At 32.3% G+C, this 27,503-nt stretch overlaps 4 protein-coding genes across 13 annotated transcripts; 2 read left to right on the forward strand and 2 right to left on the reverse strand.

Annotated features, from left to right (window-relative positions):
- The first annotated feature begins 1,848 nt into the window (after positions 1-1,848).
- Positions 1,849-4,477, forward strand: LOC104748769 (L10-interacting MYB domain-containing protein-like). Of its 2 annotated transcripts, none has more exons than XM_087489357.1 (4): positions 1,849-1,951; positions 2,801-3,094; positions 3,183-3,632; positions 3,745-4,477. In XM_087489357.1, the coding sequence occupies exons 2-4, from the start codon at positions 2,810-2,812 to the stop codon at positions 4,303-4,305; spliced, it is 1,296 nt and encodes a 431-aa protein (XP_087345483.1). In that variant the 5' UTR covers positions 1,849-1,951; positions 2,801-2,809; the 3' UTR covers positions 4,306-4,477. The 2 variants fall into 2 exon arrangements, with proteins under 2 accessions (XP_087345483.1, XP_087345484.1); XM_087489358.1 differs by having other exon boundaries at positions 1,896-1,951; positions 2,806-3,094.
- A 1,857-nt stretch (positions 4,478-6,334) lies between these two features.
- On the reverse strand, positions 6,335-8,826 carry LOC104748771 (pentatricopeptide repeat-containing protein At2g16880). 3 transcript variants are annotated; one of them, XM_087486716.1, is made up of 2 exons: positions 8,139-8,750; positions 6,335-8,022 (listed from the first exon to the last, which is right to left on the reverse strand). In XM_087486716.1, the coding sequence occupies exon 2, from the start codon at positions 7,994-7,996 to the stop codon at positions 6,449-6,451; it is 1,548 nt and encodes a 515-aa protein (XP_087342842.1). In that variant the 5' UTR covers positions 7,997-8,022; positions 8,139-8,750; the 3' UTR covers positions 6,335-6,448. The 3 variants fall into 3 exon arrangements, with proteins under 3 accessions (XP_087342842.1, XP_087342843.1, XP_010468667.1); XM_087486717.1 differs by having other exon boundaries at positions 6,335-7,891; positions 8,139-8,711; XM_010470365.3 differs by having other exon boundaries at positions 6,335-8,826.
- A 9,456-nt stretch (positions 8,827-18,282) lies between these two features.
- On the forward strand, positions 18,283-21,122 carry LOC104747482 (UDP-glycosyltransferase 90A1). Of its 2 annotated transcripts, XM_010469115.3 has the most exons (4): positions 18,348-19,475; positions 20,198-20,215; positions 20,294-20,629; positions 20,794-21,122. In XM_010469115.3, the coding sequence occupies exons 1-4, from the start codon at positions 18,546-18,548 to the stop codon at positions 20,980-20,982; spliced, it is 1,473 nt and encodes a 490-aa protein (XP_010467417.2). In that variant the 5' UTR covers positions 18,348-18,545; the 3' UTR covers positions 20,983-21,122. The 2 variants fall into 2 exon arrangements, with proteins under 2 accessions (XP_010467418.2, XP_010467417.2); XM_010469116.3 differs by lacking the exon at positions 20,198-20,215 and having other exon boundaries at positions 18,283-19,475.
- A 3,805-nt stretch (positions 21,123-24,927) lies between these two features.
- On the reverse strand, positions 24,928-26,272 carry LOC104747483 (putative calcium-binding protein At1g02270). Of its 6 annotated transcripts, XM_010469118.3 has the most exons (5): positions 26,250-26,272; positions 26,042-26,093; positions 25,855-25,948; positions 25,645-25,762; positions 24,928-25,150 (listed from the first exon to the last, which is right to left on the reverse strand). In XM_010469118.3, exons 1-5 carry the CDS (start codon positions 26,267-26,269, stop codon positions 25,126-25,128), a joined length of 309 nt encoding a protein of 102 aa, XP_010467420.1. In that variant the 5' UTR covers positions 26,270-26,272; the 3' UTR covers positions 24,928-25,125. The 6 variants fall into 6 exon arrangements, 2 of the variants coding, with proteins under 2 accessions (XP_010467420.1, XP_010467419.1); XR_015581903.1 differs by lacking the exon at positions 26,042-26,093 and having other exon boundaries at positions 26,094-26,252; XM_010469117.3 differs by lacking the exon at positions 24,928-25,150 and having other exon boundaries at positions 25,176-25,762.
- Between the last annotated feature and the right edge of the window lie 1,231 nt (positions 26,273-27,503).

The following is a 27,503-nucleotide window of genomic DNA, read 5'->3' on the forward strand; positions in this document are numbered from 1 at the left end:
TTTTTAAAAAAAAGTCAAATATTAAGTTAAAGAGATGAATATATCATTTACCTATTTTTAAATTTAATTAATATATTTGTAGTTGCTTTTGGATCTACATAATAATAAACAGTTTTGTGATGGTATCTTTTACATATAAAAATAGTAAATAAATCAAATATACCTGCTACCCGGGCGTAGCCCGCGATAATTCACTAATCACTTAAAATATTAGATTGAATACATCCCTCTAAAAGAGCACATCTATTGGTTATTTGTATTTAATTTTATTTTTTTAAATGAAAAAAAAATTATGAAAGAGATATCTCTGCATAGACAATTTTGGTAGAAATAGTTGCATAGATATAAACAATTTGAAAAAGATGAGTTGAATAAAATAGGACGAATATTGTTCAATTGATTCATCTGCGAAATATGAGATGAACAACAAGTAGAACATCGATCAAGATGCTCAAATAAGATTGTGACCATACACAAGCTTTCCAAGATGAACATAATCTTGTGTATCTCTGTACAGATTAAATGTGAGAATTGAGTTGGGTTGTTAAGTTTTTTTACTGCTATAGAATTTTGAGGGTGAGAATTGAGTCAAAGGAGGGAGCAAAGAAAAAGAGTACTAAAAAGATAAGTTGAGTCATAATTTTCTGCAACAATGTGTTGTTTTGTCAAATCAGGACACTTCAATATTTCCTACAGAACAAGAGATCATATTTGACTATAATGATCCAACTACACAAATATACTATTTGTAGCAGGGTCAATCAAAGTCAATAAAACCATATAAATTGATTTAGACTCAATTTCATTTCAACCAAATCTAAGTCTAAGTTGAAACAATTTTTTTGACATATATTTTACTTAACCAAATATTTTAATTTATACAAAAATTGGAAAAAAAAAATTATAATAGAGATAATGGAAAAGATTATCAAAAATTCTCATATTGTTTTTAGCTTCCTATTTATTTTCTTTCGACCATAAGATTTACTGATTTACTATTTTATATGTAGTAATAAAAGTCTCCCATTTTAATCTTGTCCAAAAAATAGATAATAATTATGTTTAGCCAAAGATAGGTTTTTTTTGACTAAAACTGCTTGGTAAAAAAAAATAATAATAATAATGACAATAAATTTTCACTCATTTCATATTAAAATGTTTGCACTTTGTTTTTTTTTTTTGACTAAAATACACTTTACTTTTGATATAACTAAATACCAAAATGTAAAATAAGGATAGACAACTTTTTGCACTTTTTTATGACTAAAATACACTTTACATTTAGTTCATTTGCTATTTTTACTATGTATTTTTGGAGAATAATGTTGAATATCAAATATTCACACTAAAATTTTTCCTTAACTTTTATTTAAATATATAACATGTTATTTTACGGGCAAACGTACTTGTGATAATATTATGTGTAAACTTAATCAAGTTCATGTATATAACAAAAAAGACTCATGATAATTAACTTAATTATATAACTTGTCATATTTAAAAGATCTAGCACGTAAACTTGCTTGTGTATGTAGTATTTTTATGCCTAAACTCAATCATCCACATGATTAAAAACTCATAATAATTAACCTAATTAAATAATATACATAAACTCACCTATTTTTGAAGAAAGAAAACATCAAGCGTAAGTATGCCTAAGAAATAAAAAACACGACTCATGGTAACTAAAGTAATAAAAATCTATACTTTACCTATCTTATTAATTAACACTAAAAAATTCACAATATGCTTTAGTAGAATCAAAGAGTAATTGTCATTTTATGCAACAAATTAAAACCTGGCAACATATTAATAAAATAATAATAAAAAAGTGTCCTCAGAGAAGTAGCTCCATTCAGCCGTTATAAAATGGGGCCCTAGACGTACGCATAGACATAGTTATCTCAGACGAGAAGCACCAGTCTTGAGCGGTGGAAACGGTCTGTCTCTGGTAAACGTTTTACATATATATACCTTGCTGTTTTGTTTAAATCATCAAAGAAAAATTTGTTGTTCTCCTCCGTAACGGTCTAAGATTGCTCTCCATTTTAGACAATCATGAATCATGAGTCACAGAATCGTTTTTATTTAAATACAAGTTAGGGTTAACATAAGACTAGATCTAGTGTAACAGAAAGAGCTCAAAAACTATTGCTATGACTAATTATTCTATGTATTATGTGTTCCGCTTCCTCGTCAAGTGTGGTCTTCTGGATGTTTAAGATTATGTTTTTGTGAACCATAGATTGCATAGTTTCATCACATGAATAAGCATTAAACAAGCACTAGATCTAGTTGGTTTTTCAGAATCTGCACTCCAAAAACTATTGTTATAACCTTTTTTATAAGTCTTATGTGTGTCCTCATCTTTTTGTGGTCTCCTGGATGTTTTTGGATGATCATCTTTTAGAAGATTATCCTAAGTAAATTTTGCTAGATTGAATTTGTTCTGTGAATTTGATTGATAAGTCACAATAACAATTGCAATTGTTTATAGTATTTGTTTCATGAGTTTCTGGCTTTAATACTAGGATTAGTTCTAGATTTAGCCATGATGTAAAATTTCTATGACATATATATTTGGATATATACTTTATATAGATTTGGTTACGGTTTAAAGCTATGTTTTGAGAATCCGTAGATTCATGGAATGGAAAAAATATATATTCCTGCCAATTTTATATATTTATTTCTCGCGGTATCTAACGGTATTACCGGTCAAAACCGTTAATATAATATTATTTTGGAAGTAACATAACATATGTTTTTGTTGTTTTCTTTGCTTTATCTATTGATGTAGTAAAGAATTATGACACCGAGAGCCTCGTGGCAACCTGAATACCACAGAAAATTTGTGGACTTATGCGTCAAGCACAAGGCGTTAGGGCATTTACCTGGAATGAAGCATATACTGACACCTTTTGGAAAAGAGACGGGAGCGAGGTTCACCATAAACCAGCTTAAGAATCATTATGATATGATGCTCAAACTGTGGAAGGTGTGGTTAAGACTGGTTCAGTGCAGTGATATGAAATGGGATCCCCAGACAAAAAAGTTTGGTGCCACTGATCAAGACTGGGCCAACTATTTACTGGTACAAACCAACATTTAAAAAATATATATAAATTCTAATGTTTTTGTGTTTGTTTATAATAATAAACATCGGATTGGATTTGTTACAGGTGCATCCTGAGGCTCGGCCGTATCGGTGGGAGTGGCCTCCATTGTTTTTCGAGAAACTAGAGGTTATCTTTGCAGATGTTAACATAGATGGTGATGAAGAAAATGATACTGGAAGCGCCGCGTCTAACACAGGCCATCCTCGGTATATATGGTCGTCGTCCTCATCACATGATATTTTTGTCGAGTTATGTTTCCAAGAGTCATTAAAAGGAAACAAACCAACCAGACGTAAAGGAAGTTATCCAAAGGAGACTTGGGATATGATGGTCGAGACGATGAATCGGGAAACAGGAGCAAACTACACACCAGTGCAGCTCAAGAACCACTGGTTTAGTACAAGGCAAAACTGGAGGGAATGGTGTGAAACTGTTGGTGCTCCCACCTTGAAGTGGGATGCCAATACAGGCAAGTTTGGAGCAACCAACGAGGACTGGAAGAACTACTTGAAGGTATAACAAAACGTTTACTCGATATCTTTTTTTTATATATCAATTGGTAAATTTGAAGCTTGGGAATAACACTAGACTGAATCTTTTTATGTTGTCGTTGTTGATTCTATAGGTTAATCGTAAAGCTTCAAAATACAGATGGAATCCCATCCCTCACGCTGAGAAACTAGCAACCATCTACAGAGGTATCGAACCTGGAAATGCTCAACCCCGTACTTATCGCAGGAGAGTGACCCATCATCATTCTGAAGCACCACAGATGCATGAACCAGCTCCCTCATCAGCAGTCTGCATAAACGAGCCAGTCACAGGAGGAAGTGACGATATAGCTGATAATTATGAGGACAACGTTGACGAGGATCATGAGCCTACTCCGCTGATTAGGTTAGACTTGGAGGATGTTGAAACTGTAACTCCGGTATGCCACAGGTTCAATACCGAGCTGATGGAGAATATTCCGGTGGATGCATCGACTTCGGTCAAGAAATACGAGTATACCATTCCGGAATGCATGGAGTGTTTGGACGCCATGGATGAGGTTGAGAAAGGCAGTGATCTTTACATGTTTGCCTTGGACTTGTTTATGACGAAGGAGCACAGGCAGATCTTCTTGCTGTTGAAGACCTTAAGTTTGAAGATGTCTTGGCTGCTTCGACGTCGATACAGTGACTAAGATCCTACCTCCCATGTCTAAGAAGGCAAACATGGCTAAGAATATCGTATTATGTATGTTTATTTTCTTTATTTATTTTTATTTTCAAGAAAACTTTATGTTTGGTTGTTCAAGTTTATTTGATGTTTTTATTTCTAGTTTATTTTATATATGTTTATGAGTATTATGCAAAGCTCTTTTCCTTTTCCATTTTCCTAACTGTTATGCCAAACTCATGATATAGGTATTATCTACAATATGTTGGAGTTTCCTTGAACAACAAGTAACCATCATCTTCTTAATGAATTTATGATTTTTTCAAATATAGTCATATAGGTAATAAGGATGAAAAACATGATTTTGCTTCCTGCAGAGAAGTTCTCGTTTTCATTTAGATTTTCGAAGCTCTTCTTATAGCTAGCTAGTTACTGGATCATAAAAATTCATCTCAATCAAATTAAAAAATCATCTTTTATTAATGCATTCACAAAAAACATCTTCTTATAGCTAGTTACAGTATTCTCATAAATAATATTAAAAAATGTCTTCTTTTTTTCTTGTCGCTACATAAAAAGTGTCTTTATTTGACATATTGTTAAATCTAACGCCTAAAAACGCATTAAATGTATCTGACAAAGAAAACAAGGGAATATGTATAAGTAGACAAATTCTTCTCTCTGGTTCTCTCCTTTTTTCTTATTTCTTTCACAACCATTCTTTGATAAATGTATTTTTATGCCACTAATATTTGTTTTTCTCTCCATCTCTCGATAAATTTAAACACTGCTGAACGCTCTTCATGTTAAGAGGGGGTTATAAGAATAGGTTTTGAAGTAGTTTATTTTTTTATAAAAATGATTAAAGTTTGAAATCTGATCAAATTTTGTTAACTATGTCTATTGGAGAGGTGATTTCCAAAATCAACATGGAATTGTAAATTGTAAAAATCAAAACACATGGATTTTGAAATAACATGTTTTATCCTTGGATTTGAATCCTTCTATTTTACACTTTCAAATCCATTCAAATCCATTAAAAACATAATGTGGATTTTGAAATCCAAAAACAAATCATTAAATGAATAACATGAGATTTTAACAAGTATTTGTAAATCATATGATCAATAACACATAATTTTGATAAGTATTTTAAAATCTAGAATTGAATAACACATGATTTTTGTTTGAATTTCTAAATCCATTAAAATCATAGAACCAATAACCTCTTGTAAACTTTTTTTTCTTTCTCAGTGGAGAAGAAGAAGAAGAGATTGGGAAAAAGACAATTGTTGGAAAAAGAAAAATCAATAATAAAGAGATAATTTGATGGGCTATAGATGGGCGTGTCAAATATGACATGGGCCAATACCAATTGGAAAAATGTCAAGAAAGTATCCAAAAGTGGCGAGAAAAACATGAATTTTACATACGCTAAATTAAATATCTATTTTCTATTAATTTCCAAATAAATTATGTATTTTTGTTGAATTATTTTAAAAAATTACCAACTTTCGTTGATTTTTTCATGAATTTGAATTATACCAACAATTTAACGGTTTGGTTATCCATTAACAGATTCTTTTAAATAGAAAAAAAAGTTTGTGATTTTGTTTAGAAAGTCATTTTAACATTTAATATCTTTTTATCGGATGTCCCCGAGGGACAAAACATATATCTATTAACATTTAATATATATTAACAAATTTATTTACGTCATGTCTCATTTGACAAGGTCAACGAAAGTTCCTGATTTATTTGGAAATTCAATAAAAATTGGAAGTTTAATTTACCACAAGCAAAGATCAGATTTTTTTCCACCAATTTTGGTGAGTTCATGAATTTTTTGACATATTTCCCAGTAATAATAAGAAGAATAACTTTTTTTTTTGTTTAGCATCAAACTGACTTTAATTATTCCTAGAAAGATAAATAATTCAGTCTAGGTTTTCTTATTTGAATTACAACTTTCAAAATTGTTTTGTATGTTTATATTGATGTAAATATATGAGACTTGAAATATTTCTAAGAAGTTATCCCCCTATATACAATTGTTTTTAAAAATAAAAATCATTTTTAACATATGAATACTATATTATAATGTCTTTTAGCAAAGTATAATTTAAGAAAATCGAGATACAAAATGAAAAAAAAAAAGTGTTCTTCCTTCAAGATATTGAATGGCCCTTTAATCTTCCTCTACTACAGAGTTCATTTATTACATCTGAGTAAGCAATAGTTTCAGTGTTAAGTTCCTCCTTTGATTCACTTGTTGTTTGATTATTCTCTGTTTCTGCCTGCAAATTCTGCTTCATCGAGCCAAACTTTTCAGAAATTTTCGCCAACAATTCATCAGCTTCACTCAGCTTACCGTCTTCCATAAGTGAAGTGATGATACTGTTGTACGTAAACCGATCAGGCTCTAGTCCTTTCCCCTCCATTTCGGATAGAAGATCATATGCTTCTTTTAACTTCTTGTCCTTGCAGAAAGCCGAGATCATCGTGTTGTATGTTACTGTATCAACCTCTCTCTCCTCGATTAGCGTATTGAAGAAATTGAGAGCCTTTTCTGTCATACCCTCTTTACAAAGACCATTGAGAAGAATGTTGCATGTATAGTTATCAGGCTTGAAAGAGTGTTTGATCGATTCGTTATAAAACTCGAATGCTTTTTCGACCCGTCCTTCTTTGCAGTATCCTAGGATGATTGAATTGAAAGTACTATCATCAGGAAGCAAACCGCTCCCTGCAAGCTCATCGAATTTCTCCATTGCTAGCTCAGTTTTTCCATGGTGACAGAGACCTCCAATTAAAGAGTTGAACGTGCTCACCGTAGGAGTTATCTTTGTCTTCTTCATCTCATCCCACATCTCCAAAGCTTTCTCCACTTTTTCTTCCCTGAAGTATCCCGTGATCAATGTGCCATAACTAACCTCGTCAACGATATATCCTCGTTTGCACGCACTATTCAGCAAATTGTAAGCATCATCAGGTTTCCTCTCTTTACATAGAGCATCAAGAATGGTATTAAGGGTAATAGTATTCATCTTAAAGCCTTTTTGCCCCATCTCACGCATCATCTCAAGGGCACCACTCAAATCTCCTACTTTCAAATATGCTTTAATCAGAGTATGATAAGTTACTCTATCAGGAGAAAACCCGTGCACTTCCACCAATTCCTTAACCTTTCTAGTAACCACTTCCCTTTGCTCTTCCTTACAAAACCACTTAAGAGATATATTGTGAGTCACTTGGTTAGGTTTAACTCCATCAATCTCCATTTGATCCATTAACTTCCTAGCCTCCAAACTAAACCCCGATTTGAAACACCCATCAATCAATGTATTGTAAGTAACCACATCTGGCTGTAACTTCAAATGCTTCATCTCATCCACTAATTCAAGAGCTTCCCTGATACTACCGGCATTGCAAAGCCCATTGATCAACATATTATAAGTCCAAAGATCCGGTAACATGTTTGTTTGCTTCATCAGCTCCACAATCTGAAATGCTTCTTTCAACGAACCCAGCTTACAGTAACCATACACTAAATTATTGTAAGTAACCCTATTTGGCACCAATCCATGCTTCTTCATATCCAACAACAGTTCCTTAACATCATTCAAACGCCCTTTCTTAGACATTGCTTTCAGAATCGTATTGTAAGTAACATTATCAGGATTCACATTGAACTCACTAACCATCCTCTCTAACATTCCTACAGCATCATCAAGCTTGCCTTCTAAGCAATACCCATTAACCAAAACATTGAAAGTTATCACATTTACGGAAACACCAAGCTTAACCATATCATCAAACAGTTCTCTAGCACTCGAGATAGAGAAGGTAGAAGGGTACCTAACTAAACCAAGGAGAAGCGTGTTGCAAGTGAGCAGATTTGGTTTGTGCTTTAACCGAGCCATCTTCTGAAAGATCTGTAACGCGACGTGAGGCTTTCCAGCATGAAGATACGCACTGAGAGCAATGTCGAATAGAGCCTTAGAGGGACGAGGCGAGAGATGAAGATTCGGGTGAAGGAGAGAGTTGCAAAGAGAGAGAGATGCATCAGAGGTGCGTATGTAGGAGACGAGAAGAGACTTGGCGTCGGCGAATTTGTGGTGAGAGATAAGAGAACGGACGACGGTGAGAAGGGGAAGAGGTGAATCCGATGGAAATGATTCTGGAATTGAAGTCTGAGCCCATTGGAAGAAGGAGACTAGGGTTTCGGGTTTCTTAGCGAGTGAAGGAGAAGAGAGGAGAGAGGTAAGGAGAGGCTGTGTGATTTGAGGGATGTAGGGATTTAGGGTTTCGAGCAAATGGGTTTTTTCTGATGTGAGGATTGATGTTAGGGTTTTTAGTAATTGAGATTCCGGTGGCTTCAAAGTCGCCATTTTTGTTGGCAAACAGTGGAATTGATTGCATCGTCTCCAAGAAGAAGAAGAAGAAATGAAGCTTTTCACAGTGATGGCTAAAACAGTAATGTGTAAGATAAACCGGGATTACACTGAACCGGAAATTGTAGACCCGATTTTTTGTATGAATAACCAAACGCAACGGACACTGTCGTTTTCAGGATTATCAAGAAATTGATTTCTTTTTTGTTTTGTTTTAGTTTGTTTGATTTTAGGTGTTTAAAACCTGAATGAGATGAATTTTAGTTTGATTGGTAATAAATTTTTAGAGTTAAAAGGTACTAATCTTGAATTTGACAAGAGAAAAAGGTATGTCAAAACTATATATGGACAAGAAAACAAATGTATATTTCACTTTTAAAAATGTATACATAAAATTATGGAAACCAAAAATGTCTTCATTCAGTAATCGCAATCATCTTTTTTTTTTTTTGGCCAAATTCCTACATTCGTAGGAAGCAGGACTTGATCCCTGGTGTGATGGTGCCTTCTACAGTTGGACTTACCGCATGCCACTACACTCAAATCACTTCACAATCGCAAACATCTTTAGGAAATACATTTTTCAAATTATTACGTACTGTATATATCATCCAACCAAACATTTTCCATGTTTAAACATATGATAAATTTAGGTAATTCATCAGTTCCTAAATATATTTGCACTATCTTTTTTCTACACTAGATATTCACTTGCGTTACATCGCGGGGCTATATTTTTTATTTAGAAAGTCAATATAGAATTTATTTATTATATTAACTATATATGTAAATAATATCTTTTGTATTTTTTAAATCTACTATAATTTTACGTCAATATATTATGTAGTCTATAACTTTCATTATCAACATGTAGTGATGTTTTATATAGTTAGGATATCTTTATTGTTCATTTAAATTTAATTTAGTTACATAATATATTTTATTTTTATAATTATATGAGTATACTATAATTTGATTTTGTAATTTTTGTTATTTCATCTCTATATCATTTAACACTTTTGTATTTATAGTTGTGCAAGTCATTAAAATTGTGGAGCGTTTTTTTGTAAAAAATTTTTAAATCAAGAAGTTTAATCGGAAATCTAGGCTGTTATTATTGTCTTTTTTTTTTTCTTTTTTTTTTGTCAACAACAGATCAGCTCAAACGAGCCAATTGGTAAGAAAATCGTTTACAAACAAAATTTGGTGCGGAGATGTACGCGCTTGGCGTGCCAAAGAATCCGCCCTTACATTAGCATTTCTAGGAATTAAAGATAAAGAGAAAGAAGGGAATCCTCCCTATCAGTGTTGATGTCGTCAAGGTACGCCGAGAAAGCTGGCCAGTCGGAAGGAGAAGACACCATCTTCACCAAGTCTGAGCAGTCGGTATAGAAAGCCACCTCTCTGAAGTCATGGCCGATCATGCGGCGCATCGCCCAAAAGAAGGCTGTTATTATTATCTACGGTTAATCAATTGTGTTTAATATTTAGTACAATTTTTCTATAAAATGGATTAGTTAAATATAAAATATTTAATGCTAATGGGCGTTGGTCCGATACTTTTGGAAATTTGAATAGGAGAAAATCTTCTTCAATTAGATTCTGAATTTGATATTATTTAAAGTAAAAAATAATTATAAAATTTAATAGCAATGACATAATTGTAAATAGGTTTGAACTTGAAGATTTATTTCATAAATGTTTCCAAAAATGTATATATAGATTGAAATTTGGATGACCCTAAATCTAGAATAGGAACCCTTACCAAAATACTAGTCATTGCTCCATATTTTCATATATTGTCATATAAAATCATCTCCTAAACACGTAAACTGCAAAACGTACGCGACACAATATTGATCAAATTATCTTAGAAAATAAAAAGGTACCATTAAAGTTCATTCAAGTACATATTCTAAAAGTTTCAGATTACTATTAGCAACCAACCTGTAATAAAACAAGATGATCAAAAATCAAAATACCGGCTAGAAGTTCAAGCGAACTTCTTTTTAAAGATTAATATACTTCATAGGTATCTGTCCATTGAAAAAGTATTAGTGAGAAAAATATACATACGTAATCATGTGAAAATAATTTTTTTTTTAAAACATAATATTTGACAAGAAAAGGCCGTCATTTAAAATGTTTTGTTGTAAAGTCTTAAGAAACTCCTACATTTAAGCTTTTCAACACACTTTAGTCTACTAACATTAAAATATTTTATGTTAATGTCGAAGAAACAAGCCAACATGAATTGAGACAATGTTTTAATGACTTAGTCTAGATCTAGAAAAAGAAGTGAGAAGAAAGTGTGTTCGTGACGTACTGTTCCATCACTTGTGATCGAAAACTCATTTTTTACTTAATTTATCGAGTGTATATTGTAATTGCATATTGTAGTGCTATACAAATTGAATATAAAGACTAAAAGTGAAAATAAAAACAAAAAGAACGAAAAAAACAAGTAAAAGTACATATGAGAGGGAAATCGAGTTCACAATCATATGTTTTATCTCTACAACAATATACGATATAACGTCTGGAAGGTACAAAATTATAAACGATTCTTTTTCACTAATTTACAAACACACACTCTATGGCGATGATGATACAATAACAACACGAATACAAACCAATAGATTATAAATACAATGTTTTATCAGTTATAAATTAATATATATATATATATATTAACATAAATATAAGCATTTGCGTTTTAAATTTAGAACATCTAATCTAACTACTGAAGAAGCATTATATATTCTATATATGTCGACGAAACGAGCCAACATGACATGAAGCTATATAATGTTTATGAAGTGAACTTCTAGAAGAAGAAACGAGCCAACATGACATAAAGCTATATATATATAATGTTTATAAAGTGAACTTCTAGAAGAAGAAGTAATTGTATATACGTATCTACAAAAATATCATAAAGTTATAGGTATAGTCGTATAGATGACAGATGTAGTGCAAATCTCACAATTACCTATATATATAAAAACGTATTTATAAAATCTTTTGATTAAATATAGTTATTATATTAGTTGTGAAATTATATATGCATATTTGATTTTATATAATTTCTTATAACATATTATTTTCTAGTGGTCGATCGTGATATAATATAACACGAAGGATTCCGAAGAGGATACTGAATCCCTTATCTTTTATCTTCTTCCATATATTTTGTATATTATATTTCTAGAGTATTGGTTTCTAGAAGAAATTTAGAGAACTTATGGTCTTTGCTTCCGTGAGAAAGTGATTCCTAACATTTGTCTTGCCCAAATCTTTCGTGATTCCTTTTTCTTTCTTCGTATAATTTTGACGTTTAAGATAGCCATTAATATAGAGGAAATTACACGATTTGACAAAATTACTCATGCGTGATATTTTTCATATAAAGCTACAGGCATTATTAATATAGGGGAAATTCCACAATTTGTCAATTTTGAGTTTTAATAATGCATGGATTATCACTTTTTCTAGCGTTGCACAAATTGTCATAGTTAGAAAGTGATTTCACTGATTTGTAATAAATTTATTTATATTACAAATGAATGTAAAATTACAAAATATTCACTTGTATTTACATAAATGTTGATATATGGTGTACATAATAAATGTAGAACTATACCGATGTAGTATAATGGTTTTTGCTATTCTCATCATTAATCAGTGTGTCTCCAACTTAATACAATGTGCAAGTTATTGATAAACGATAACTAATTTTGTATTTTAGGTCTATTAAACTTTAGGTTTTTTTTTCTCAATAGTCCATTTCACTCGTAATAAAAACGTTATTTTTTCTTTGAATATAATTTAACATTAAATTTTTAAAAATAATTAATTTTGTAAACTAAAATTAATGAGTAAAGTATCATAATTGATATCAAAAATGTGTTATCTTGTATTAAATTTTAATTAAAATACAAATGTTTAGGCCAAAAGAAATCACTTGTAACTTGATCTTATTTTAGCAAACTCACTTGTAACTTGATAGGTATACAATAAAACTAAGTAATGTGTTTGTTAAACATCAAAGATGACACTGTTCTTTTCCGAATTAATTTTCTTTTTTTTTTTTACTTTCTTCTATCTCACTAATTTAAATCCATTAGCTGATTGTTTGACACATACTTTTGTGATTAATTATAAATATTATTCTTTTGTTTATAATAATGGTTTCCTCACTTTAATGCGTGTCGTTGGAAAAAAAAATCTTTTTATGTCCAAAAAAAAAGAAAACAAAAATCTTTTTATGAATTAAAACTGTTATTTAATGCACCAACTCTGTTGTCATGCTATTTTGATAATAACCAAATAATTAGTCAAATATCGTATCCTATATATATATATGAGAAATTCCTTTAAATACCACTAAAAAGGTTTTTTTTCCAAAAATACTACATTTTAGTTTTTTTTCCAAAAATACCACAAAAGTTTTTTTTTCCAAAATTACCACTAACACAAAAAATTGAATTTTAAGCATGTAGAATTTTTTTTTTTTATGTTTGGGTTGACAAATTTAGTTTTAGGGTTTAGTTTTTAGGGGTAGGGTTTAGTATTTATAATTTAGGAATTAGTTTTTAGTATTAGAACTTTAGTTCAATTATGTGATATTTTTGGAAAAAAATACATTTTAGTGGTAGTTTTTGAAAAAAAAACTAAATTGTGGTATTTTTGGAATAAAAAACTATTTTAGTGGTATTTATGACAATTGCCCTCTATATATATATAGTAGGCTTAAAACTAAATTCACAAAATTATATCTTATAATGACATTCAAGTCATGAGGTAGAATATATATTGTTGAAATAACTTGACGTACATAAACTAATACAACATATTAAAATTTTATTTTAAAATAGAAAATATACAAGATTTTGTATAAAATAAAATTTAACCAGTGTTATAGCACATATACTTATCTAGAATCATTATAATATAAAATTTACAAATAAGTTTTTTTTCAAGTCATCATATTTAGCATATGATTTTATTGCATAATATTTTATCCAAAAAAACTTTTAAAAACAATCAAATAAATTATATTTTATATAAAAATTAAAATATAAATAAAATGAATTTCAACCCGTGCTCGGGTCTTAATCTATTAACCTATTAAGCTATAAACTTCAAATTCAAAACCAATTGGTGGATAAATCCATATATTATACTAGTTAAAATCTTTGTCCACCTTTCAATGTGGGATAATGCTACTACTAATATGTTTTCTTTAGATGATAATCTTTCTAACCATAGATTTCGTTATTTTCGGATAAAGATCAGTGGACCAATCAAGGTCAGACCGATCATGGATCGGGCTCTTATTCCATATAAAAATATGAGTTTCCAATTCAAAACTAATTGGTGAATGCAAGGGTCCGATTTTATCAGATAGGATTTTTCGGATTTTGGATTTTTTGGATTTATAATTCTAAAATCCGTTCTGATATTTTCAAATTTCTGATTCGGATCGGATTTTTCGGGTTCGGATTCTGTTATCAAAAGTACTCAAAAATCTAAAATTTTGTGTCCAAATCTATTCAAACTACTTGAAATGAACCAAAATATCTAAAAATTACGCTTATTTTTTACCTAAATATACACCTAAGTTATTACAACTTGTAAGTATTACTAAAATATTATTACTATGTATTTATATTTTGGGCATGTTCGGATATCCATTCAGATTTCGGTTCGGATCGGGTTCGGATTCGGATTTTCGGATCCTTAAATTTAGAATCCGTTCAGATATTTCTAAATTTTTGGTTCGGATCGGGTCAGATTTTTAGGCTCGGATTTGGATCGGTTTCTTTGGATTCGGATATTATGCTCAGGCCTAGTTAAAAGTTAGGAAAATTCTCATAAATACCACTAAAATGAGTTTTTCTCAAAAATATCACTTTTAGTTTTTTTTTCAAAAAATACCACTTTTTTATCACAAAATATATATTTCCTAAAAGTACCACAAAATTAAAATAAAATTTTACATTAAAAACTAATCCCTAAATCCTAAAAACTAATCTCTACCCCCTAAAAACTATACCCTAAATCTAAATTAGTCAATCCAAACCTAAAAAAATTTACCCAATGAAAAATTAATTTTGTGTTTATGCTATTTTTAGAAAATAAAGATTTTGTGGTATTTTGGGAAAAAAACGTAAGAAGAGTTGTATTTTTGGAAAAAACTGAAATTATGGTATTTTGAGAAATTTCTCTAAAAGTTATTTGTGAAATTACACAAAAAGTTATATTAAAGAATATAAAATATTATTATATTAAATGTTTGGATTTTAGCTAGTAAAATAGTCAGAAAAAGAAAGGAGAAGGTGTGATTTAAATTATTTATATATATATATATATATATATATATATATATATATATTTTTTTAACGTTTTTTATTAAAATTAAAGGAAAGGTGCATAATCTAGAAATAAACTACTCCGTAAATACAATGGAGGATAAAAAAACGTTTGAGCAATTACTTGTTGATGATGAGCTAGCTTAGCTAATTTATCATCAACTTGATCACACTCTCGTTGTATAAGCGAGAACGACAGTTCAGTAAAACGATCCGCCCAACTGCGGATATCAACGAGAAGATCATCTAGAACTTTGTAATCGCCTTCCAGAATAACTTTGCAGTAACCACGACACGAAACCAATGGTATAGCATGTAGCAACGCGAGACATACGGTCTCCAAAGGATTAGATGCTTGCTTAAGTTTTGAGCTTCTGGATAACAGAATAGGTTCCTTTATCATCACAGATTATCTAACCAACTCCGATGCTACCATCATGATAATTGAAGCTTCCATCAAATTTAACTTTGACTATACCTGTTTGTGGTGGGTTCCAGTTGCATGATTGAGGGGAGTTATCTGGCGGTGTGCAACGACGAGATTGTTGTGCAGATGGTTGTGTCGCAACCAACCATTCCGCAACATCATCAGAAGCTTTAGTAAGAACTTAATTTAATGGTATTAAATGGATAAAATTTAGGTTCGTTTTTAAGGGTAAACTTTTTTGTTTACCTCATTTTTCATATATCAATGAAAAGATGTCTAGTAATATTAAATATAAACAAAATATTTACTTCAAACTAAAATCAGAATAAATCAAAATAAATTAAAAAAAAAACAGAATCACTAAACAAAATAAATATTTATGTAACATTATATTAAAATAAAAATAAATTAAATAAATAAAAATATTGAAACGAAAATCATTAAAAAATTAATTTAGTTGAACCCAAACCAATATATAATCTCGTTTAATTATAAAATCTAAACCCTGATTATCCTTCGTAAATCCAAACCGACATATAAACTCATTTAATATTATAAAATTTAAACCACAATTCTCCTTTGTAAAACCAAAACCGACAAAGAAACGCTTTTAATATTATAAAATTTGAACTTTAATTCTCCTTTGTAAATTCAAACCGACATATAAATTTGTCTAATATTATAAAATATAAACTCTAATTAATTATTCTTTATAAACTCAAACCGATATATAATCTTTTTTAATTGTAAACTCAAATCCTCATTTGTAAACTCAAATCGACATATAATCTCGTTTAATTATAAAATGTAAACCCTAAATCTTTATTTTTAAAACCAAACCAACATACTTTAATTTAAAACTAAAATCATCATAATCCTCTTATATAAATTCAAACCGATATTTAAACTCATTAATAAAAAATCTACTGATTTTTTTCCTTAATTTCTTTTGTTTTATGAATTTAATTTTGATTTATGAAAGAGGAGTTGAACAAAAAGGCATGCATGGTCAATATTATGGTCAATATATAATCAAGCAATATTCTCAACATTTTTTTTTCTTAATGTGTTTAAGGAATCAACTCCCTTTAGAAACTCGAATTAAAAGGATAAAGTTCAACTTCCATTACAGAGTTACCAATTTTTTTCACCACTAGTTTACTACTAAATACTTGGTAAATTTATAAATTACTAGGTTAGACCCGTGCGATGCCGCGGGATATTATTCTATATATTTTGAAATACATTTGATATTCAAAGTATAATTTTTAATTTTTTGAAATTATATTAATCATGAAAATTATGGTTTACACAATGTTAAGATATAGAAATGAACCGAAAAACCTACAATGGTTTGTAACTCCGTAGTATTTGTTATTACAATCATTTATTCGTATAATTGGCTTAACTCTACTATATGCTATGTTTTTTTCTCCTATTATTATTGGAGATATATTAGTGTAGTGTTATTTTGTGGTGTATTTTTGTAGTTTACAAATTTAATCATCTAAGTTTATATAGTTTGTGTTGTTGTTACGTTATTATTTGTTTGTTTCCTTTTGTAAATTACCTTTTTTATAATAAGTCGACATATGTCAAAGTAAATAGACATATTTTACTTTAGTTTGGTTTTAAGTTATTATTTAAATATTATACTTATATTAAATTGTATACAACATTTATAAGGATTATGTTAATTGTCAAAGTTATTTTAAAAATTATAGATGATTTAGTTTTCTTAAATTAAAACATTTTGTTTTCGATCTTAAACATTGTTTAATTTGTCACTAGTATTCTTATATGTAAATCTTGAGAAGCAAGGAACCTTTGTTATCACAGACCAAAATTCAAACACTGCAGTCATCACTGTGAAAAGGAATCACATAGTAAATGCATAAGCAATAAGATAAACATATGAGAATTTTTGTTTGATAATACGTAACTAATTTACTCTAGTTTATGTATGCTTCAGAAAGAGAGTTTATCTTTTAATCACGCTTGAGAGATTACTCTAGTTTGGTTCATATCCCTTATATGTATAAGTTTTCTCACAAAAACAAAAAAAATACTGACATGTTGCGCTCACAAAGCTCGAGAAATTATTTCTTTATTTGTCTTCAGTTTTTAGCAGTATTTCTATTTACATACCACTGTATATATATTTTTTAAATGACACCCAAAATTTAATTCTTTTATTTTCTTTGTAACTTAATTGTATCAATTACTTACATTTCCATAAAATTTTAAGAACTTTTGATTCATATGGTGAGATAATATAAAATTCATATTATAATTTCCATAATTTAAATCTTAATTATTATACAAGAATTTTATATATTCAAATAAAACTAAGAAATATATACTACACAAATAAACTTTTGATCCCAAATAATAATTTTACCGATTATAGATTTTGTATATATAAATTACAGTAAAATAAACTGCCAAAATGACGTTAGATTACAAATAATACGTAACCAAGAGGTTAAAAGAATCTTGTGTCCTTAATCTTCACCTTCCTCAGTTGTTATACACATGTTAATTTAGGTTCTTTTATTATTTTTCTTTACACAATATTGTAATTGGGCTGAGCCCATAATAGAAATCAGAAGGAATGATATAGAATGGAGAAATATGATTATTGGACAAAAATATTGAGGTGTATTAATTTTTATAATTTGATTGACTAACTGTTTTAACTGATGTGTCAACTCCTTTTTCAACTAAAAAGCTGATGTGTCAATACTGTAGAGAAACACATTCAGTTTTTATCGTATTGATCATTTTTTATTTTGAGTTTTTTTTTTGCACCGAACTTTTAGAATTTAAAGTGTTTGCATAAGTCATAATTGGTTTCGAAAGTAATAATGGCGAGCTCGAATTATTGCACGCAGAAAAGGTGAGCAAATGAGAATTGTGACATTGACAAAATAGTTATTTATGCACTAAATTTAGTGATATTTAATCAAATATTACTTCCTATATGGCTATATATAGAGGAGATGAAATCTCTATATAGAGGCTTGCAAACCGAACACATATATAGTACTACGACACAAACAAACAAAACATGGCAGTTTCAACAAATCATCACGTGGTTCTCTTCCCTTACATGGCAAAAGGCCACACCATCCCTCTCCTTCAATTCGGTCGTCTCCTCCTCAGTCACTGCGACAAAGAACCAACCATCTCCCTCACCGTCACCGTCTTCACCACTCCCAAGAACCAACCATTCGTCTCAGAGTTCCTCTCCGACACACCGGAGATCAATGTCATCTCTCTCCCTTTCCCGGAAAACATCTCAGGGATCCCTCCCGGCGTCGAGAGCACCGACAAGCTCCCTTCCATGTCACTTTTCGTGCCCTTCACGCGCGCTACGAAACTTCTCCAACCACTCTTCGAAGAAACACTCAAGAATCTTCCACAAGTTTCGTTCATAGTCTCCGATGGATTCCTCTGGTGGACATCAGAATCAGCGACTAAGTTCAAGATTCCTAGATTGTTTTTTTTCGGCATTAACTCTTACGCCTCTGCAGTCCTCAAGTCTACTTTTCATCACAAACTCTTTACCGAACCGGAAATTAAATCTGATACAGAACCAGTCACTGTACCGGACTTTCCATGGATCCAGGTTAAAAAGTGTGATTTCCACGATATACCTAGCGATCCGAAACAATCAGGTCCAGCTTACGAACTATTTATGGACCAAGTGATGGCGAACAGCAAAAGCCATGGATCTTTAGTCAATAGCTTCTACGAGCTCGAGTCAGCATTTGTTGATTACGAGAAGAACGACTCTGATAGACCAAAGTCGTGGTGTATTGGACCACTGTGTTTGACAGATCCTCCTAAACCGGGGAGTGCTAAACCGGCTTGGATTCAATGGTTGGATCGGAAGCGAGAGGAAGGACGTCCGGTGTTGTACGTGGCGTTTGGAACGCAGGCAGAGATATCGAACGAGCAGCTCAAGGAACTTGCTTTAGGCTTGGAAGATTCCAAGGTACATTAATATTGCCTTGAACGGTTCTTCTTTATAGAGGCTTTTGATTTAACCCTTCGAAGGGTTATACTTTAGTTTTTCCAAGATACAGTAATTCAAGGTAGGTTTTCACACATTAATTAAGGTGTTATACTTTAGTTAGACATGATTAAATTAAGGTCGCCACGATAATTAGGGGTTCCAAACTCTAAAAAGGTGTTCTCTATGTTAAGTCAATGCTTTTTTTTTTTTCTTTTTTTCTTTTAGGGTTCAATAGTAGTAACCAAGAAAAGAAGAGCAATATCAAAACGTTGCAAACAAACGTCCAAAACTTAACATTTTAAATATCATTTTAAAAACTTTGTTTTCTCTATCTTTTTTTTTATAGTTGAAAATATAGTTTTCTGTCTGTCATTTAAAAAAGATAAAGACAATCCTAGTGATTATATCTTTATGAAATTGGAGAGCCATTTCCATTACTTAACCCTACACTACAGTGTCCACTGTCGACTGTCATCGTGACCGGCTCTGAGTAATATAGGTTTTTTTTGGTTTGTCAGCCTAGTTTCATGACTTTAATTTATAGTGTGACTACAAAAAAACGGTATTATTAAGTTTAAGACTTTAAGTTATCAAATGCATATTGCGAATTAAAAAGTGTTTTATCTGAGGAGGTGTTTTGATTCTACCGTTACGTTTTTGCTCGACCTAAATCCATGGTCTTGAATGCGAAACTATACAAGTTTGGCATTATTTGCAAGGTATGCTTTATCAATCCACATGTCGTGTCAATATTAAATGTTTCACTTTCATGCATGTCGTATTTTGATTCATTTCAGGTCAACTTTCTGTGGGTCACAAGACAAGACGTGGCAGAGATTATTGGAGAAGAATTTAACGATAGGATAAGAGAGAGTGGGATGATAGTGAGAGATTGGGTGGACCAATGGGAGATATTATCACATGAAAGTGTCAAAGGATTCTTGAGCCATTGTGGTTGGAACTCAGCGCAAGAGAGCATATGCGTTGGTGTCCCCTTGCTGGCTTGGCCGATGATGGCAGAGCAACCACTCAATGCAAAGTTGGTTGTGGAGGAGATAAAAGTTGGAGTAAGAGTTGAAACGCAAGACGGTAGTGTGCAAGGATTTGTGACAAGAGAGGAACTAAGTCGAAAGGTATTGATTGAGATACAAACAAAGATGTTCTATTTTTATATTTATTTTCATAAATCAATCTAAAATATTGTTAAACTAAATTAATTATAACTAACCCACGTTTTCATTTTAATTTCAAAATTTTTATATGTTAGATTTTAGTTTTAATTTCTACTAGCGTACAGGTTAAAGAACTAATAGAGGGAGACACGGGGAAAAACGCAAGAGAGAGTGTGAAAGAATACTCAAAAATGGCAGAAGCAGCTTTGGTTCAAGGAACTGGTTCGTCTTGGAAGAATTTAGATTTGCTCTTAAAGGAGTTATGCAAGAGTAGAGAGCCAAACGCCAAACGGTGCTATAAGTTGAGTGGTTGAGGACTGGATAACTGAGCCGGGTTTAAACCATAATCAAAATCAATATCCAATATATGGTTATGAGATCTTGAATAATTGGTGTAGTTGAAAAATTGTTTACTACGAACTAAACCTGTGGAATAAACATTGATCCTGAATAATTGATTTTTTTTTTTTATTGACGATCAAACTCCATATATTAAGTTATCGGAGATGACTCTCTTCGAAAGAGAGCCAATTAGGTGCCGACGAGCTTACATGGGAAAAATAGAAACCTCGTGCTCTTGCACATTTTGCAAGTTTATCGGCACGGATATTATCCTCTCGGGAAATATATCTAATACTAAAATTAGCAAATCTATCTCTGAAATGAATAAAATCCTTCAATTCTGATGAAAAGGTTGGCCAATCCTTGATATTAGACGTCATCCTTAGGAGGTCTGAACAATCCGTAGCAAAAAGAGCTTTATCCAAGTCCAACGCTAATAAGCACTCCATAGCCCAAATAAGGGTATCTAACTCTGCATGTAATGGGGATAAGCTTCTGCGTGATCCTTTTAGCCCCATGTGCAGGACTCTATCACCGATAGACGCAATCCAGCCATGCCCACTCCTATTCACCTCTGTATGCCAAGATCCATCTATAAAGCATACAAGAGATTCTTGAGGAATTGGGATCGAAGGTATGCATGCTTCTACTACCGCTGGTGCTAAGTCTCTGTTATTTGCTCTTCTCCAAACTTCTTCTTCTTGGATAGCTTTCTCCATAGTATCTTGCGGAGACTTAGATATATTTTCAAACACTTTCTTATTTCTTGCCTTCCAAATGTACCACATCACCCAAGGGAAAGTTCGCAGATTTTGATCAAGAGCACCATAGTCTCTACCGCTCCCATATAGAAAATCGAGATTGCTATATAGAGAAGATGAGGGAAACACCATAGGATGGGTAGGTATTGTCGATAAAGCCCATACTTGACGTGCTGGGGGGCATTCGAATAGCATATGATTTATAGTTTCCTCCTCCGCTCCACATCTAGGGCAATCTTTATCTCTGCCAATATGGCGATAATGCAGGCGTTGACATGTTGCCATGCACCCAGACACACATTTCCACACGAAGTGCTTAAGCTTCCGTGATGTTTTTAACTTCCATGCTTGCGCCTTGAGTGTCGTGACACTAGGTCCCTGAACAGGGAGGTTACAAGCAGGGCGAGAGATAGCTCTCGCGGCTTCGTATCCAGATTTAACGGTATAATTCCCAGACTTTGTCAAGGTCCATGAATAACCGTCTCTCGAGGCATTCAAGCTCGGTTTAATTCCCAAAATAAGGGTAATTTATTTCGGGGGAAAGAGTTCCCGAAGACGCTCCATTTTCCACTTTTTGTGTTAAAATCAATCAAGGTGTTAACACAGATCAAGGGGTTTCTCTCATTAGTAAGTCCTTGTGGCGGTCACGCTGGCGTATCTGGAATCCATGGTTCAGTCCAAATGCATGTGTTGAACCCCGAGCTTATGGTCTTACGGATTCCATATGAGAGAACATGTTTTGCTGCCAACATGCTTCTCCAACCATATGAAGGTCGATTTGATACTTGTATCTCTAATGGACTACAATATCGAAAATATCTCCCTTTAAGAACTCGACTAAGGAGCGAATCTGGATATCTCAGCAATCTCCATAGCTGCTTTGCCAAAAGGGCAAGATTAAACTCTTCCAATGTTTGGAATCCTAGCCCACCTTCCGAGATTTGGGTACACATTTGCTCCCATGATATCCAGTGTAATCCTTTACTATCTGCTCTGTTGCTCCACCAGAAATCGGCAATGGCACTAGTTAATTTGGAACATATAGCTTTTGGTAAGAGAAAACACGACATTACGTATGTCGGAATTGCTTGTGCCACTGATTTAATCAGGACTTCCTTGCCACCCTTCGATAGGGATTTTGAGGTCCATAAGTTTATTCTCTTATGAAGTTTATCCCTCACAAATGCAAAGACTTGTGCCTTTGACCCATGAATCTTTTCAGGAAGGCTCAAATAGGTACCCATGCCTCCTTCTTGTGATATGCCAACAATAGATTTGATCTCTTGTCGTATATGGGTCGGGACCTCAGTTCCAAACAGTATGGAAGATTTGGAGAAGTTAATTTCTTGTCCGGATGCCTCGCCATAAAAGCGGATTATATCAATAATTTCTTTACATTGTTGAGGGTCAGCTCTGCAGAAGAATAAACTGTCATCTGCAAAAAGTAAGTGTGAGACCCGTGGGTTCGCATTCGAGATACGTAATCCCTGGATCTTCCCCTCTTTTTCAGCGTTCTTAATCTGAGCGATTAGTGCCTCAGTACAAAGAATGAATAAGTATGGGGAGATGGGGTCTCCTTGTCGAATCCCTCTAGTTGGCCGGATTCGTCCCTTGGGATCGCCATTGATCAGAACGCGGTAAGAGACAGAAGTAATGCATTGCATTATCCATCCTACCCATTTTTGATCAAATCCCATTTTTTCCATCAAAGCTCTTAAGAAATTCTATTCCACCCTATCATAAGCTTTAATCATGTCTGTCTTAATAGCCATAAATTTTTTCCGGTTGGCTTGGTTGGAACGAAGGGCATGGAAGTTTTCTTGAGCAATGATGATATTATCTGTGACTAATCTTCCTGCCACAAAAGCAGATTGGGTCTCGGATATAATTTCTGGCAAAAACCTCTTGAGTCGTAAGCTCAAAATTTTTGAAATCACCTTATAAATCACATTACATAGACTAATCGGGCGAAATTTGGACATTTCACGAGGTCATTCTCCTTTCGGGATTAAACAAATATTTGTTTCATTTAGCTTGCCGTCAAAAGTCCCAGAGCTAAAGAAGTTCTTCACCATTTTTGTGAGATCACTTTTTATGGTTTCCCAAAAATTTTGGAAAAACAAGACAGTCATTCCATCCTGGCAAAATTGTTTACTACGAACTAAACCCGTGGAATAAACATTGATCTTGAATAACTGACTTTTTTATTCGATGGTTTTGGCGATATAAGACTAAATTGATGAAAGCTAAACCGGTCTCATAACCTTACAGAGTTACAGGTATAACTTCTCAAAGTAGAAACAACGTGCTGGTTTAGTGGTTTAGCACGGTACAACCATCATGTATTGTGAATTAGTGAAGAGTTTGTCTCGATGAAAGCTAAACGGCTAAACCGGTCTGATGCCAATATGCTTTAGCAGAACAACCATCATGCATTGTGAATTAATTAGTGAAGTTGTCTCGTTGACCATTAACCATCAACCATCAACCATCAACCATCATTAGCTTGTCCTCTTCCAAAGTATTAAGAGAAATTACAAATTAGTGAAGAGTTTCAGCCATTGATGATGATTTTATTAATTCGAATTAAAAGTATAAAATCCATAACTTTTTTAAAAAAAACAAAAGACTAGATTACTTAGTTAATGTTTTGACTCTCTTGTATGTCACATCTTGTTCATTTTGTTTTTGGTTCGATGGATACGCCAACACAAAGTAGTTAGCAACTTCCAAATGTTAAAAAGATGATATTTGTTAGAAAAATTAACTGAAACTTGAAATCCACCATAAAAATAAATAAATAACATGTCTAGCTCTGCAATCATTGCTAGCTCTTCTACAACCTTGAAATTGCAAATATAATTTGATACAGCAATTGAGTACTTTCATCTCTCACCTTCTTTCTAGAAAGTGAAGATTGAACAAGACAAAGAAGGTAAAGAAGAAAGGACACATTGCACCTACTCACGTGCACTGGGAACATGTCATGTACAAAGATTCAATTTCTTTATTTTTGTGGACTCGATTATTATAAAATGTTACAGTTTTTCATTGACGGATATCTGAATTAATTAAATATTGAGCTACCCTTTTCGTATAGGTGCTTAGAGCAAACCTATTGCAGATCCTCAAATTAGTGTCTCTAACTTTTAATAATATTAAAAATAATATTAATTTAAATTTAGATCTTCATCCCATTGGTTTTAGTTTTTATCCTTCCATTAGTCATCGCCAAATATGAGTGTTTTGATTCCAAACTCAACTCAAAACTGAACATTGATTTCTTGTTCTATGTTGAGTTTGCAACATATTCATCTCTATCCGGACATAATATAGTCACATTTCTAGCTGGTATTAGATATTACTCGATCGGTTGCCTCTGAGAACCATTGTCCAGGTACATATGAAATAAAACAGAACAAATCTGTTAGCCTTTCTTGAATTCAAAGAGTAATATACAAGTGACTGACATAAAGCTAAACATCATATAATAAAACAAGATCAATACTCAAGTGCTTTTCACGGAACAAGTAAAGATGAGGATGATGATGCAAGACAAGCAGTTGGAGGCAAAGGAAGAAAATTCTGCAGGTTGTAGAGATGATGAAATCAAGACACTTAAAGAAGAACTGGAAAATATGAATAATAAGATGGCTGAGCTTCAGAGTGATTACAATGAGCTTCAACAAGAGTATGAAAAACTAAGTAAGAAACAGAATTGCACACAAAAACAAAACTGGGGATTGCGTTGGCAAAAGGTGAAGAAAGGCTATAGACAAAGTTGCAGTCTTACTATAGACAAAGTTGAATCATGAAGAAACAGCAAATGAGTATTGACAATCAAAACTTGTTGATGAGCAGAGAGCATCGTACTGATAATAATAAGGAGGAACTAATTCTACGTGAAGCAACTGCGCAACTCTGTCACCACAATCGTTGAAAAGCAAATCCCTCGAGTTCACAACTCTAAAATAATCCTTAGTAAGCAAACCTATCATCATCACCAAATCACAAATTAAAACGCCACATACACATGGAAACAACAAACATCAAAGCCAAGAAGATTGTCACAAAGTTAAATACCATCGCCACGGTTATTAGTACGGCCATGGAGTATGTAATTTATAAGATAAACAACAAACATATTAACAAGCTCTTCGTTCCCTACCCAAAACTCCTTTAGAACAAAAAAAAAATCAGAAACAGAGCATCAAGACATGGAGTATGTAATTTATAAGATAAAACTGTATGCCTAATTTGTTAGTGATACATCTGGCACGCTGGTACCATCTTGAAATTGGAATCCAATTCTCTTCACGTACCTATGAAGTATGAACACAACAACCTCAACAAAATCATATTTGTTTCAATTGAATCAGAACAAACAAAAAAAAAAGGTCGAATCTTTGAATGGGAAAATCAGAATCTGAAAATAAAGGAATCAAATTTTGTGAGAGTAAAAAAAAAAAGAGACTCACCAAAAGAAAAATCGATTCATGCTTTTTTGGTTTCGTTTGTGTGGAATTGAAAGAGAAAAGAAAAAAAAACAATACAAAACAAATGAGACCAATCAACTTTTGACACGTGGGTGTCTCCCAGTATCTAAAATGATGGGGGCAGATGCACAGGTCTCTGATTAATACCGATTAAAACTTGTTTTTTTTTTTGATTTTATTGTTAAAAAATAAAAAGACATCCCATCAGGTTGTTCAATGGGATTGCTCTTAACCCTAGGCATATTACCCTGAACCCGAAACCCGAATCCGAACCCGACCCGAAGTAGGAGATTCGGGTCAGATTCGGGTAGTATGTAAAACCTGATCGGGATTAGTACTTTTGAGATTCGGATACCTGAATATCCGAACCCGAATATCCACCCGAAGCAGAAGTCAGATGGTTGAAAAATCCATGTAGAGACAAGAACATTACTTGGATTGGTCGACTTCTTTACGAAGCCTCAGTGTATTCTATTTGGAAGGAGCGGAATTCACATCTCCATACTTCTCTCTCTCGTCCAGCCTTGGCCTTGATCTAAGAGATCAAGAACATCATTCGAGCTCACCTTGGCCCCCTAACGCTCAAACAAAAGATCTCTAACCCAGATGACTCTCTCTTAGTTACTTGGTTTCGATATTTTCTCTAATATTTTCTCTTGATCCTTTGTATAAGTTGGTAAGTGTTACTCGTTTGGAGACACTTTTGTATTATTTTCCTGGAGTTAATGAAAAGGTATATTATTAAAAAAAAAAAAAAAAAGAATATCCACCCGAACTAAATATAAAAATATGCATTTAAAGAGATTTGAACCCAGAACCTTAAGAATTTAATGGTGCACTTTTAACCATTTTGTCATCTTAGTTTCTCTGTATTAACGTGAAACGTTAAATATTTATATATATAAAAATGATCTAAAATTTATAAAAATAATAAAAAATTCGTTTTCTTTTTATGGTTTGTTTGAGTTTGGGTAAACCCGAATTATTCGAATCTGAACCGGTAATATTCAAACCCGATCCGATAGTATAAAAAACTCGAACGGGTTCTATATATCTAAACCCGAAAATCCGAACCCGATCGGGTTCGGGAATCCGAATGTCCAGGGCTATATATATATATTTTTTTTTTTGAAGATAAAATATTTTTGAAACCACATATCAACTTTATTTAAGAACTATCAATTATTGAATCTCGAGTTTGACAGATAAAACAGATTAGAAATTTTAGTTAAAAGG

Source organism: Camelina sativa, chromosome 15 (genome assembly GCF_030686135.1).
Source record: "Camelina sativa cultivar CO46 ecotype springtype chromosome 15, ASM3068613v1".
Taxonomy (NCBI): Eukaryota; Viridiplantae; Streptophyta; class Magnoliopsida; order Brassicales; family Brassicaceae; genus Camelina; species Camelina sativa.

Excerpts from the sequence above, each read along its gene's own strand:
- LOC104748769 (XM_087489357.1), top strand. The coding sequence starts at position 2,810 with ATGACACCGAGAGCCTCGTGGCAACCTGAATACCACAGAAAATTTGTG. Across the intron at positions 3,095-3,182 it reads ACTGGGCCAACTATTTACTG|GTGCATCCTGAGGCTCGGCC; the intron begins GTACAAACCAAC and ends GATTTGTTACAG. Across the intron at positions 3,633-3,744 it reads ACTGGAAGAACTACTTGAAG|GTTAATCGTAAAGCTTCAAA; the intron begins GTATAACAAAAC and ends TTGATTCTATAG.
- LOC104748771 (XM_010470365.3), bottom strand. The coding sequence starts at position 8,671 with ATGGCGACTTTGAAGCCACCGGAATCTCAATTACTAAAAACCCTAACA.
- LOC104747482 (XM_010469115.3), top strand. The coding sequence starts at position 18,546 with ATGGCAGTTTCAACAAATCATCACGTGGTTCTCTTCCCTTACATGGCA. Across the intron at positions 20,630-20,793 it reads GAGAGGAACTAAGTCGAAAG|GTTAAAGAACTAATAGAGGG; the intron begins GTATTGATTGAG and ends ACTAGCGTACAG.
- LOC104747483 (XM_010469117.3), bottom strand. The coding sequence starts at position 26,269 with ATGAATCGATTTTTCTTTTG. Across the intron at positions 25,949-26,041 it reads ATGGTACCAGCGTGCCAGAT|GAGTTTTGGGTAGGGAACGA; the intron begins GTATCACTAACA and ends TTTGTTCTAAAG. Across the intron at positions 25,763-25,854 it reads TACTAATAACCGTGGCGATG|GTTTGCTTACTAAGGATTAT; the intron begins GTATTTAACTTT and ends TGATGATGATAG.